This window comes from Carcharhinus amblyrhynchos, chromosome 11 (assembly GCF_965287045.1).
Source record: "Carcharhinus amblyrhynchos chromosome 11, sCarAmb.v2.hapA, whole genome shotgun sequence".
Classification (NCBI taxonomy): Eukaryota; Metazoa; Chordata; class Chondrichthyes; order Carcharhiniformes; family Carcharhinidae; genus Carcharhinus; species Carcharhinus amblyrhynchos.
Genome location: NC_137334.1, coordinates 66,491,695 through 66,506,598, shown reverse-complemented (window position 1 = coordinate 66,506,598; position 14,904 = coordinate 66,491,695). Strand labels below are relative to the sequence as shown.

Below are 14,904 nucleotides of genomic sequence, written 5' to 3'. Positions count from 1 at the left end.
GAACAGTGAGGACATACTGGAGTTGGAGCCTTCTGCAAGGGGGAGGGAATGTTAACCCAATGGAACATGATGCTGCCAAGCCTCAGGACCCTGAGAGGGTAGGGAGGTCTGCAATATACTAAAACATTTCACACAAGATACAAAATTGCAAATTTTGGAAACCTGAAGTAAAAACAATATGCTGGAAATACTCAGCAGGTCAGGAAATATCTGCAGAGAGAAAAACAGAGTTAATATTTCTGGTCTGTGAGCTTTCTTTTTTTGCGCACCCAGATGCTGCAGACAGCTGTTTCGCCATCCTTTTCAGGACAAACTTGAGTGACTGTCTGTACATGTTGCCAATCCCTCAGTGGCGAATGCCAGAGACATGGCAACACTCCTGGTGTAGATTGACTCCCTCCAACATCTGGGGCTGGGTGCGCGTAACCTCTGGAATCTCCACCAGATGTTCACAAACCTCAAGCTACAGCTCCTTCTTCAGCTGCCTTTTTGATGACTGCAGAGGAGTGTCATCAGCCTGACTCTCAGCATCGCCCTTGTCTCCCACAGTCCCCCGAGTGTAAGTAGATTTGGCTGTAACAGCTTCTCTTAGCTGCTTGAACATGCCTGTGGTATGCAATCCTGGTTGAGATCCTGTAGCTACTCGCGTGTGATTACCCACTGACATGAGAGTATCTGTACTGGCGGAGGAATTACGTGACCGGAGATCCTTGCGGTCCCCTCTTCCTCAGAGTGGCAGGGCTGTGCCCCTGTCCATGAAGCTGGTTGCTCTTGTTTTTTTATTTATGAGGGAGAGAAGAGTGATGTAAACAGTAATAAACATGTAGGTTCGTTTTATTAAGACTAGGCACATGAGGGCAGTCGTCCATTGGTATTAAGCTTGGCAGCATCAGAGCTGTGTAGGTGCTCTGCGCGAAGTAAAAGTAAAACCAAAATTCAGTTCCCTTCTTGTGACGTTGTGCTGATATCCCTTAGTCAGTTGTATTTTCCTTAAAGACGTATTACACAGCTTTCTCTCTGGCCATTGCACATTCTTCAAGAGCATGACTGTTTATTGTCCACTATCACAATGCCTATGCTGGTGACAGCCACTGGGATGCCGTATGGTTACTCTGTCCAGGAATTGGCTCTGACTGTCTGGGACCTTTTAACACAGGGGTTGACCCCCAGCTGCTGCTTGGGCATCGCCAGTGACTATGGGGGTGATGGCAGGTGGAGTGAGAAAGGGAATACCCTTTCTACCAATACCATACTCCTTCCCTACTCACCTATAAGGTTGTAAGATTACAATACTGTGCAGCACTCATCTTGCAGCAGGTCATTGACAGTCTTAAAGTATTGTAGCCACATGCAAAGGAAGACCCCACAGCTGCAGACCCCTTTTGATCATCTTCATGTTTGCTTCATCGACTGGTCCCGTCCCCTGCACCCATCTGGGAGGAACATGACTTTCCTTCCTTGTTTGAGCAGACTGAAGAAGCATCTCTGCAGGGCGACGTCTGTAAACTGTAGGTCTACCCTCCTCCGATATCTTAGTATGTGACTAGGTTTCGAGGGCTTACTATGTGCTCACTCCAGGATTTTTACCATTTACTATCGACTACCCATTAAATATGGTGTCAGTGAACCTTGTGGAGTGTCAATGTTATTGATGTTTCTTTCCCTCTGGCCAATCACATTGATTGATGTAACATTTCGCTTTAGCCTGATTCTACATGGGGCAATGGTACCCATTTCCAGTACCAATGTTGGGGCCTCAGACCTTCCAAGTAAACTCTATCCACAGAGTCACGATGGCACAGAAACAGGCCATTTAGACCACTGAATCCATGCCTGCTGTGTGCAAAGCAAATCAGTTCTATTCCCCTGCTTTGTTCCCATTATCCTGTAAGTTTACGTCCAATTACTCATCCAGTTTCCTTTTGAATTCATTGATCCAGAGCATTACCACTCATTGTACAAAAAAATTCTTTCTCACAATCTCAAATCTGTGATCCTTCATCCTTGTACTACCAGCAAACTGTAACATCTTTCCTTCGTTGACCTTAACTAAATATCATAATCTTGTACACCACCATCAAATCTTCTCTCAATTGACTTTCTTCTAAGATGAATAACCCCAGCATTTCCAACCTAGACTTGTAGCTAAAATCCCTCATTTCTGGTAAATATTTTCTACACCCTCTCAAAGACCCTCACATCCTTCCTAAAATGCGATGACCAGAGCCAGATGCAGTGCCCTAGTTGTGATCTAACCAGAGCTTTTATAACTTCCCTGCTTTTATACATCATACCTTGAATTCCGAAACCCAGGATCTCATATGCTTTGCTAACCACTCACTTTAAGTGTCATGGTGTCCTCCCATGTTCAAAGATCTGTGCACACAAAACCTCAGGCCCCTCTAATTCTGCCCACTCTTTAGATGGGAGCCATTGATGCTATCTCTGTTTTTCCTTTCCACCCAAATGTGCCATCTCATTCTTCATATTAAATTCTATCTGCCACTTGTCTGCCTGTTCTCCTAGCCTGTCTGTGCCCTGCCTCAGTCGATTGATATCACCCTCACTTTTTGCCGTACCTTCAAGTTTGATATCATCAGGAAATTTAACTCAGTATTTCAATATCCAAGTCATTTATATAGATTAAATTTTTTTGAAAACATCATTCATTGATCTGAAAAGAATTTCAGAACCATTGAGAAATGCAGAGATTTTAGATAGGAAATATTAGTAGCTATATTGGTTAAATTGTCATTCAGCTGGTATCTCTACTTGATAGCTGGAACTCTTTTAGAGAAAGGATTTCTACCTTAAAAGCAGAGTAGGCTCACACTGCAGACATTTTGAGTGGCATGGCTGATTGTTGAATAAGGTTATTAATCATTTTTCTTAATAAAAAGTGACAAACTAGTTGACTCTGAAAGGTTCCAGTAATCTGAATGCTCCAGACATAGCTTTAAATATGATTTATCAAACACCATGAACAAAGGGCTTAAGAACTGATGTCAGTATGTATCTATCTCTGCTTGAAAGCAGCGGGCTGCAATTAGCATAATCAGGCTGGCATTTGGTATTCTTGAACTTCACTTCCTTACTACTGTACATAAGCGAGGCCTTGACCCCTGCGCCTCTTGCAGAGAAAAAAGCACAGTTTGCCCAAGGCTAGTTCAGATGCCTCTGGAGCACTGACCATGTGGAAAACATTACAGTTTGCTCTCTATGGCCTTTCTTTTCGGTATTTCCTAATCCGCATTTACATTAGAAACCTTTTTGCTCTGTCCTAGCTTACATAAAATTTTACATATGTATATAAAAACTGAAAATGTGTAGACTCAAGCTCGTGGAATGCGATCTTGTTGGCATGTAGGTGCACGCTTTCTGTAAAGAAATTCTAATTTAAGACATTCTCAAAAATTATAAATAAAACCAGACTATTAATGGAGGTTGAAAACACACATGGCTAGTCAGCATCCCAGTACAAAAAATGATTTCATGTTTCCATAGAATCCTACAGTGCAGAAAGAAGCCATTTGGCCCATCGAGTCTGCACCAACCACAATCCCGCCCAGGCCCTATTCCCCCTAACCCCATGTGTTTGCCATAGCTAGTCCCTCCTGACACTAAGGGGCAATTAGACATGGCCAATCCACCTAACCCACACATCTTTTGACTGTGGGAGGAAACTGGAACACCTGGGGAAACCCACGCAGATGTGGGGAGAATGTGCAAATTTCACACACTGACTCAAGCCGAGAATCGAACCTGGTTCCCTGGCGCGTTTTGGCTGGAGCCTTTCATCAAGATGCAATGGGCATCATTGTGGTATGCAAAGAAAAATTCTCAGTCACTCATATCAATATGGGGCTCAGTCAAGGACTGTTACAAGGAAAGATCCCATTATAGCACATGTGCCATGCAGGTATTTTGGCCGACGTGAATTGAATTCTTGCAGCCAAACAGAATAGTTGCAACTAGGGAAAGGATAGAATCCCTACAGTGCAGAAGGAGGCCATTTGGCCCATTAAGTCTGCACTGACGACAATCCCACCAAGGCCCTATCCCGTAACACCCATATATTTAGCTTGCTAGAACCCCTGACACTAAGGCCCAATTTAACATGGCCAATCAACCTAACCCATATATCTTTGGACTGTGGGAGAAAACTGGAGCACCTGAAGGAAACCCACGCCCACATGCGGAGAATATGCAAACTCCACACAGACAGTCACCCAAAGTCAGAATTGAACCCGGATCATTGGCGCTGTGAGGCAGCAGTGCTGTCTGCTGAAACAACACGTTTCACATCTTTTATTACTTCTCTAGCTGTTTGCCAGGCTTTTCACATTTCTCTCCTATTTGGCCGCTCTAATTTTATCGAATCGTAGAATCCTTACAGTGCAGAAGAAGGCCATTTGACCCATCAAGGCCAAAATGAGAAGAGAACAGATACCTCAAAGGATTGTCATCAGGCTGGAGGAAATTACGAGTTAACAGGGGTGAGATCATGGATGAATTGAAAATAATGAAGATGGAACCTTTTGAAATTGTTTAACGTGTAGGTCAGCAAGCATTGGGCCGATTGATTGATGAATTGTGAGGACTTAGCTCAGAATTTTAGATAATGGAGGGTAGTTTGTGGAATGCTGGTGAAGAGTATGTTGGAATAGTGAAGTCTAGATGAGAGTTTCAATGTCATTAAATTGAGGCAAGGGTAGAGTCTGGCAAAGTTACAGTGTTGGAAATAGGTGGCGTGACGACCAGGTGAAGAGAAGTCAGTTGGCTCCACTCTTCTCTTTCTCCTCATTTGACAGCATCATGTCTTTTTTTGTGTGTGACAAGGATATCATGCCAATTTAGTCAATACTTATCTGTTTACGCACCTTGGTTCCAAAACCAATAAGACAGTTTTTCATCAGTTTAACAATTATGGTACCTTTATACGGTATTTTAAGTAAAGTAGCATAGTACACTGAGTTTACACGGGCATACACACATTCTCACACAAAGTTGATGCACACAAAAACATCGATCTTATCCCACTGTGTAATCTGTTAATTAAAGTAGAACCCATAAAAAGTAAGCGCAGTCTGTAGTTTGGTGACACGGTTGGCTTCAGACTAAATTCAATGGTCCCGATGCTTCTATTTTAAAGATGTGGATAAACCCAGGAGGACAGCTGAATTGCTCATTCTTCAGGAGACGGTCGTACTGGGCCTTCTTAAGAAGTCCCTGTCTGCAGCAGGAGTGTCCCTGGATGGTCACAGCCGGCAAGCAGTGTTGCTAGGTGTGCTAGGGAGAGAAGGAGGCAGGAGGGAGCCCACTTAAAGTCTTTTCTGTCTGTTTCTTAGCAGCTTGTCCCCAGTTCTGCTGACGAAATGTGTGCTTCAAACATACAACAGGTTAGCTTAACTTGCAACCACCTTTCTCCTATTGACAGGGGGACCCTTTTTTTTAATTCATTCGTGGGGCATGGTTGCCCACCCCGAGTTGCCTGAGGACAGTTGAGAGTCAACCACATTGCTGTGGCTCTAGAGTCACATGTGGGCCAGACCAGGTAAGGATGGCAGACTTCCTTCCCTAAAGGACCAGATGGATTTCTCCGACAATTGACAATGATTTCATGGTCATCAGTAGATTCTTAATTCGAGATATTTTTTTTATTGAATTCAAATACTACCGTCCACCGTGTTGGATTTGAACCCTGGTCCCCAGAACATTAGCTGAGTTTCTGGATTACTAGTCTAGCAATAATGCCACTAGGCTATCGCCTCTCCACCACTAGGCAATTGCTAGGCAATAAGGTAATTGCTTGGATATCGTGATTAGGACATGTCTGGGTCAAAATGTCGTAAAGGCCCATCTCCACCAGGCAATCATCTTGGTTAATGGGACAGGAGATGTGGGACCTAACATTCCTAAGGAGTCATTGGGCAGCATTTTCCTGTTGCACTCCAAGACTGGAAATACCCGCCCGGGATCAGTGGACCTTTAAACAGTCTATCAAATTGTCCATCCCACTCATGAAGATTCACACAGCAAATGGGACCAGGAAATTTACCTGATTACCTTTGGGTTTTGCAGACATGCCATCTCTGTTTCAACAGATTGAAATGATAAATATGCAGTAATGCAGATTGGAGTAGCCATCTTTGACTCTGATCTCAAGTCACCTTAGCATCTGTACTTGTAAAGAGCCTACTTTTTAGAAGTTGAGTTCAGGTTTCTAGCTGGCATACTAAAAGTCATTATTTGATGATCTTCCAGATTTTCTCCTGAGTTTATCACAAAAAAGCCTGAGGCATTAACTTACTATTCCTGGCGGTAGTTACACAAACTAGGAAGATTTGTAACACTAGTTATAGCACATTTTACCTGCAATTTTATGCATGGGGCCGTGTATTCTACCCATATTTCAAAGGGGTCTATGTGAAGCACAGTGCTCAGTTGCAATTCTGCTGAGTCGACTCAAAGTACAATATTGAAATTAATTAGGCACCAACTTGCACAAAAGTGACAGTCTGCTGTGTGAAGTATAAAACCTTTGCAATTGTTCAGTGAAGAAAGTCTGAGTAAAGTGTTGCTGAACCATGTTAGTTGTTCAGAGTATAGTTTATTAATTTATTTATTTGTGTCACAAGTAGACTTACATTCACACTGCAATGAAGTTACAGTGAAAATCTCCTAGTTGCCATACTTCGGCGCCTATTTGAGTACACTGAGGGAGAATTTAGCATGGTCAATGCAGCTAACCAGCACATCTTTTGGACTTGTGGGAGGAACCAGTAGGGCATTGATGAATAGGCCAGTAAAGTAGAATGAGCACTGTCATGGTATTGCCATCAAAGTGCAAGCCCTCAAACATTGTCTCTCCACAGATGCTGTTAGATCTGCTAAGATTTTCCAGCATTTTCTGTTTCTGTGTCAGATTCCAGCATCTGCAGTATTTTCCCTTTCCCTTTACCTTATTATGTATTCTTGGCCAATAGCCCAGAAATCCATTAGGGGTGGGTGGGGCCTTACCATGGCATGATGGGCCATAGATGGTGTTTGGGGCATAGCTTGGCATGTAGTGGCATAGTTGGGGTATAGGGAGAATGTGGGATGTGAGAGTTGAAGGGCTTTTCTGTTTCTATTATAACTGGGATGAAGTCCCACAGCACTTACTCCAGTATCAACTACAATGAAAATCCAGCTCATGGTTTTATGCTGTATTGAACAGTATTCAACATGGGTTTGAGAGTACCTGAAGCCAACCCAGGCTTCACCAAAACTGAAATAGTTAATTCTGCCATATCAACATCCCTCATGTTGATGAGAAAAAAGTCTAGAGAGCGTTAATTAACATGTGTTAAATGACACAAAGCCAACAATCGTATATTTTAAATACATGTGATTGTGTTGATTTATTTCTATCACCTCTTGACATCCAATGGCATTGCCATCACTGAATTCCCCCACTATTAACATCCTGGGGATTGCCATTGACCAGATAGTGAACTGGACTAGCCATATAAATACTATGACCATCAGAGCAGGTCAGAGGCTAAGAATCTGCAGTCAGTAACACACCTCTGACTTCCCAAAACCTATCCACCATTTCCAAGACACAAGTCAGAAGTATGATGCAATACTTTCCACTTGCCAAGATGAGTGCAGCTCCAACAGCTTGACACCATCGAAGAAAAAGCAGCCCACTTGATTGCTATCCCTTTTGCAAACATTCAATCTCTCCACCACTGGCGAACAGTAGCAGCTGTGTATGCCATCTATTAGATGCACTGCAGGAACTCACAAAGATTTCTTATACAGCACCTTTCAAACCCACGATAACTACCATCTAGAAGGACAAGAGCAGGAGATATCTGGGAACGCCACCACCCTGACTTGGAAATATATCACTGTTCTTTCACTGACGCTGGGTTAAAATCCTGGAATCCATAAGAATGTAAGAACATAAATAGGAGCAGGAGTAGGCTATCTAGCCCTTCAAGCCTGCCCTGCCATTCAGTAAGATCATGGCTGATCTGAAGTGGCTCAGTTCCACTTTCCTGCTTCCTCCCCATAACCCTTAATTCCCTTGCCTACCAAAAACCTATCTACCAGTGACTTAAATATATTTAGCGAGGTAGCCTCCACCACTTTAACGGGCAGAGAATTCCAGAGATTCACCACCCTTTGAGTGAAGAAGTTCCTCCTCAACTCCGTTCTAAACTGCTCCCCCCCTTATCTTGAGGCTGTGCCCTCTAGTCCTGCTGTCCTTTCTGAGCGGGAAGAATCTCTCTACCTCTACCCTATCCATCCCCTTCATTATCTTGTAAGTCTCTATAAGATCCCCCCTCATCCTTCTAAACTCCAACGAGTACAGACCCAGTCTATTTAGTCTCTCTTCATAGTCCAACTCCCTCATCTCTGGTATCAGCCTAGTGAACGTCCTCTGCACTCCCTCCAAGGCCAAAATATCCTTGCGCAAGTGCGGCAACCAAAACTGCACACAGTACTCCAGCTGCGGCCTCACCAGTGCCCTGTACAGTTGCAATCCCTTCCCCCAACAGCCCTGTGGGTGGACCTGCACCTCAAGGATTGCAGCAGTTCAAGAAGATGGCTCACCACCACCTTCTAAAGGGCAATTAGGGATGGGCAATAAACACTGGCCTAGCCAGTAATGTCCACATCCTGTAAGTGAATTAAGTATATATTGTGTATATATAAAAAAATGTATAAGGAGCATGTGATGTGATTGTGTCCAATTTATAGTCAATTGACACACACACATTTAGAAAATAGTTATATTTGTTACTGGTTGAATTTACATAGGTTGAGATCGAAGTCGTGCATCAGAATTCCATATTTTTCCAATTATTACTTTAAATCATAGTATCTCTACAGTGCAAAAGAAGGCCATTTAGCCCATTGAGCCTGCACTGACTCTCTGACAGAACGGTCAAAATCCTACCACAATTCATACTGGTGGGACTTTCCCATCCTGCTGCAGTGAACAGAGATTTTGCTGGCTGCCAAATTCTCCAACTTTGCTGCAACAGGAGCTTGATATGAATGGCAAGTAAAGTCACACCCAAAATCTTTCCCAGACCCTCTCCTCTGCCTACCCCCAAAACCCCACACACTTACCATGGCTAACCCATCTAACCTTCGCATCTTGGGACACCTAAGGGGCAATTTACCATGGCCAATTGACCTAACCGGCACATATTTGGACTGTGGGAGGAACTACTGGTCTCCAAGTGTAGTAATAAAATTGAACAGTATATTCTAATATTGCCTTCTGACCCCATAAATCTAGTTAAATCCTATAAAATCTTATTTAGTTTTAGTGCAATGATTATGTTCATTGTAAAATAGCTCTGCTAGTTTATAAGCTGTAACAGTGTCTGAGGACAGAATTTTGTGCTCTCCCCATGGTGAGTTTGGTGATGAGAGGCAATTAATCAGGTCGGTGGGGATCTCTCTGCCTTCCCACTCCACTGCGTTTGAGGCCTTAAAATTGGTATTAGCTTAATGGTGGGCAATGGAATGTCGTGTTTGCTCATGGCAGGGAGGGGGTGTCTGATGGGTGGGGTCCATGCAGGAACGAGTCAGGAAGGCACAGGAATTGGCGCGAGCGAGGGGTGGACCATGGAATGGTCTGTTGACCTTGGGTGGGATTTTTCGGTTTCGGGGCGAGTGTGGCTGGAAAATCCAGCCCCTGCAGGGTGATTCTCAGACCTTGTTGTGCTGTTAGTAGATCGGAATTGGGCAGAATTCTGCCCTTGTTTTCTGACCCTGGAGGATAGCGAGTGAGTCAAAAAATCAGTTTTGCACCCAGCTTTAAACAGTTTGCGAGTCTCCAGGCCCCTTTCCATCGGTGAGAACCAGATTGCACTCAAAGGGTGCGAGGCCGATTCAGCGTATTGAAAGTAGCGAGATAACAGTGAGAATTATTATGGGCCACCACTTGCGGAGACCGAGCTGGTGCAGTGGTCATGCTGGGGGTGTGGGAGTCACTGAAGTCCACAGGTGGTTGGGGCATGGGCCAGGTGGTGCCTGTTGAGCCCATCTGGCGCACTGGTGCCCAACGAGCACATTGGCAGTGGCCACCAGACAGCCCAGCAATGCTGGGTGTGCACCACCAGTGTGCAGGGGCAGTGCTGAGGCGGCAGGCCTGTGTTGGGGCCATGACAGGGGTGTTATGTGGTGGGGAAGGGGTGGTCTGATGGGTGGGGTTCATGCAGGAGTGAGTCAGGAAGGCAGTCTTGATGGCGGGGCATTTTGAGGGTCTTGATGGAGGGGAGGACCTATCAGGAGGGCCCCAGTGCTGGCGATCCATGTCCGGGAGAGGGTGGGAGAAGATAGTGCTGATGAGGGGGAAGATCCCGATGCCTGTGGGATGAGGCGTGGCGGAGTCGGTGGGGGGGGGGGGCGGGGGTGGCGGTGGGTGGTCTCTGTGTGCACTGAGATCGGAGCGCTCTTGGGAAAGCGCATTTGAGTGCTCTGAAGCCAGGCTTATCAACATGTTGAGGCTTTGCTCCCCACTCCCAGTACCGGCCCAAAACTCCAAACTCATCAAAAAAGTGACAAGTGTGGGAGGATTGCAGTGTGGAGTGCACCTGAGAGACGGGCGTGGATCACTTGATTATTCTTGCCGTTATAACACTTTGAAATTTTTGGGGAGAATTCTGCCCCTGTTTTCTACCCTCATTTTCTTTAACGTGTGTGTCTTTAAATAACACATTGCCACAGTCCGTAACAGTTCGCTGTCCAGAATGATCGAGAGACTTATGTGTGTGATTCCCATGTTGCTTCTTTTCTCTTCAATAATCCCTGCTGGAGTTGCTTTGTTTCATGGTTTGAATGTTTTTTTTGCCCTGAGTGGTGTATTGAATCCATGCAGCAAATTTTGTTTCCTGATCAGATTAGATTTAAAAAATATGTTATCACTTGCAGCATTATTATGAAAGTGGCTTACACATGAGATTATTTATCATGAAAAGAAGGGAGGGACCCCTTCCTCATCACATGATTAATTTTCCTGTTTTAGGCAGGGCTCTGTATTTGAACAACTAGTTATTTGGCAGTGGATTAAAGAGCAATCCTGTCTCCATGATGATGTAGGTCAGATGCTTGCAAATGTTTGGCGAGAAAGAAATATCCTTCCCACTAAAAGTGCAAAATACCACATGCTATATTGCTGGAAGCAATCTGTCATACAAGAATGAAGGGGGATGAAACTGTTGGTATAGCTTATCCCATATGTTCTGCATAGAATTGAAATTTATGAGTAATGAAGGCTCCATGTGGACTAACTCGGGAGTTGCACAGTGTGAGATCAGTGTAATGCTGCTTTTACATATATAAAAAGGCAGATCAGTTCTTATGCAGCTTTTGTAAGAAGTCACTCACACCGGCCAGTGAGGGAACCGCATTGACAATGTCTCAAGACCCATACAAGAAGGCAATCTCACTGATGTTTCTCACAGAAGAACCTGAGTTTAGGCTGAAGCTGAGGGAAGCTGTCTGCAGGTAGTAAGCAATTTCTACAGTAAACGTTATCTATGTGTCGAAAAATATTTTTAAGATGGGATATTTTTAATGTGGGTTAAAGTGATGCGTTTAAAAATATTTGCGTTTATTTTCTCTCTAATGGTTATTAAATATGTTGTGATTCTTTGTTGAAATGCTGCTAACTTCCGCTCAGAGTTCAGATTCTGGACATTTAGAGAATTCTCCCCTCACTAAGATTAGAATAATTTTTCAGTAAAAATAAGCAAGAATACACATTGGGAAAATGACAGCAGATTAGACCACATTATCCCACTTGGTGTTTGTAGAGATATGTATATATTGCAGTTTTTAAAACTAGGTGGGCAATATTGAAGAATAGTGTCAGTAAACAGTTGATTTTTAGGAATGTAATGCTTGTGCTTTATTCAATTAATGATTCAAATCACATCTGATTACAATTTAACTGCAGTTTGTAGGGAAATCTTTGTCACCATGCCTGCAACTTTTAGTCTGAACTTCCTGCTTTTGTGGAGTCAGGCTTCCTATGTCAAGCATGTTTAGTTTTAATATTAGATCCATTTTTTTAATGATGTTGTTGCAATTCCTTAAGACAAAACAATGGTTACAGTGTTGAGTTTGTGATTTGCATGTCTTTTGTTCTTCTCAATCTGTTCAAAAATGTTCCAGCTACTCAGTGTTTGTCCTTATTGTAAAAGTAACTTCTAAGCAAGTTACTTGTAGCTGTGTAGTGAAGGGGTAGTAATTTTCAATCTGGTGTTGTTGGCTTAAACTGGTTTCAAGGATTGGGCAAGTAGTTTTATGTCATTTCAGTCTATTTAAATATTTTTAAAGCATTTTGTTACAGAGACAAGCATTTTCAATTTAGAGGCTGGCTCTTAAACATTGTAGTTTGTCTTTTAGGCATGCAATTATGTATTTTCAATTTCTCTCCACTTAGTCTGCAGCTATATTTGGACTATTGTAATGTCACAAATGCTAAACAATGCAACATGTATGTGTGAACGTATATCATTTTCATAGGGGAGACACTGTAATTACCACTACTGCTTCACAATGCCAGGGACCCAGATTTGATTCCCGGCTTGGGTCACTGTCTGTATGGAGTTTGCACATTCTCCCCGTGTTTGTTTCATGTTCTGGTTTCCTCCCACGTGCCAGTTAAGTGCACTGGCCATGCTAAATTATCCCTCAGTATACCCTAACAGGTGCTGGAGTGTGGCGACTGGGGGATTTTCACAGTAACTTTACTGCAGTGTTAATGTAAACCTATTTGTGACACTAATAAATAAACTTAAACTTGGGGATCATAATGTCCCACTAGCTGCTCACAATAGCTAATTGCAGTTTGCTTAGTCAGATAACAACAAAAGAGGGCCAGTATAAGCTTAAAATATCTGTTTTCATTTTCACATCAATGAGTTAATATTGCAATTATTTTGGGGCAGGCCTGAGAAGAACAATGGGTCGCCACTTGGGAATGATCTTATTTATGCCTCAATGTCAAAGTTGAATGGCATCAGTAGAGGCTGTGTGCACAAGGACTTTACAAGTGGAATTCTCCCATGCCCCTACCAACAGGATCAATGATGGGAGGGGGTGGGTAGAGTATTTGGTAGGAGGCCCAGTAATCTGTTCTATACCAGCGTGAATTTACAACAGGATTTTCTGATGATGCCCACCATGGCGGATCAGCACTCCCAATGGAGGCAGAAACAGATTTACATCCTGCTAATTAGGGTGCAAGTGAAAGGCTGACTGGAATCTCAGCCCTGCCACATCCATGATACCAGTGGGAAAATGCGTGCAAAATTTGGGATTTACCTTTTAGGGCCTTGCTCAGATCCTGGACATCTGAGGCTGTAGGCCGGCACCTACTGGGCCTGGGAGGAACATATGCACTGCATTGTGGGTGGATCATCATATCTGTGGCTCTGCCTCAAAGCAGCTCTCGGACGGTGGGAGGTCTTCACACAGCAGCTGCGATGTCGCTGATGCTTCAGATCTTCCTGGAACTGCGGTGACTTGTCATGGCTGGGTGTGGATGTGGCAGTGCAGTTGGATGGAGGTCGGGAGGGTTGGCAGTGGAGGTGGAGAGGAAGGTTTAAGTGGGTGAGGAAAGTCTTGCAGGGGGAAGTTAAGATTTTGGAGGGTGGGGCTGAATCTGGGGATGGGAGTTAAGGTTGTTTGGGGGTGAAGCTGGAGATGTGGTGAATATTTTGGGGGATGGTGAGTCTGGGATTTGGGGATAAAGGTCAGGGGATGTGAAGATTTCTGGGAGGGCGGGTGAAGCTGGAAGGAGGGAGTTTGGAGGTGGGAAGGTATAATGGGGAAGAACGATGCTAGCGTGGAGGTTGGTGTAATTGGGGAGGGAGGTGTGGGGGAAGGTGCTGAGGGGGGGAAGCTGGCTGGGGAGAAGATGGAGTGTGGAGGGAGGAATGTATAACTGGTGAGAATGGTGCACGTGGAGTGGTACATGTAAGGGGCCGTAGAGATATGATGATAGAATGTCCAGGTGAAAGTGCGGGTTTGTGGAGTCAATGACTGCCTCCTGGCGATTGAGTGCAGGGAGGGAGTGACAAGATCGAATGGTGAGAGATAAGAGGCAGAAGGAGCCGGAAGGATGGGAGGAGGAAGATGCATCGGGTGGAGGGGGCTGAGAGTGGAGTTGATGGGGTCATAGTCAAACACGGGATTTTGGATGGGAAGCAGGAGGGCAATGTGATAGGATCGGATTTTCAGGAATGTAGGGAATGTGCACATTCAGCTGGACGTTTGTAAAGGAGAACTGCTAGCAGGGGGTGCTGGGAAGGGATGTCTCACAAAGCCTATATAAATGACGCTGTGGGATAACAGTAAATATTTTTAGTAAGAGTGAATATCTTTACAGATAATACATTGACAGTGTTCACCCTTGCAACCACTTGTAATCAATGTTTCTTCATTTTTTTGTTGCCTACCACTTCTTCTAGGTGCTGTCTTTGCCATTAGCAGTAAGAATGGAGACAGCCTGTAGAGTTGTTTGCCCTGTTACCTTTGACTTTAGTGGCCACCCTCTGCAGCGTTGAGGCCTGAAAGGCGCTGTCTTGCTTCTGCTCTCCCCCTGTGGGCCACCTGACCCATCTGCGGTGACAGAATGAGCTTTAAGGGACCACTGGCCAAGGCCATTAAGAGGGCATGGACAGCCTCTGAGATTCCTGAGTGGATGAATTGGGGTATCTTATCCCCTCGGGGGCACTTGGAGGGATGTGGAGGTACCCATTCTCCTCTTGTGTTATCACTGCATGAATTCACTGAGGGCAAAGATGATGGACTGCAGGTCTGCACACATTTCCAGCAAAAACTGGGCATCCTATTGGGCCATGGTCTTCATGGCATCCACCACCC

General features: G+C 44.3%; 1 protein-coding gene across 8 annotated transcripts in view; it reads left to right on the top strand.

The window, feature by feature from the left end:
• nckap5l (NCK-associated protein 5-like) overlaps nt 1–14,904 on the top strand; it is a 567,643-nt gene that overhangs the window by 237,983 nt on the left and 314,756 nt on the right. The window contains exon 1 of one of the 8 annotated variants that reach the window (XM_080199319.1): nt 11,387–11,517. The exons of the other annotated variants lie outside the window; for them this stretch is intronic. Coding sequence (XP_080055445.1) covers nt 11,426–11,517 — 92 coding nt within the window. The 5' untranslated portion in view covers nt 11,387–11,425. Of the gene's footprint in view, nt 1–11,386; nt 11,518–14,904 lie in introns of those variants that run through there. 8 annotated transcript variants of the gene reach the window in all.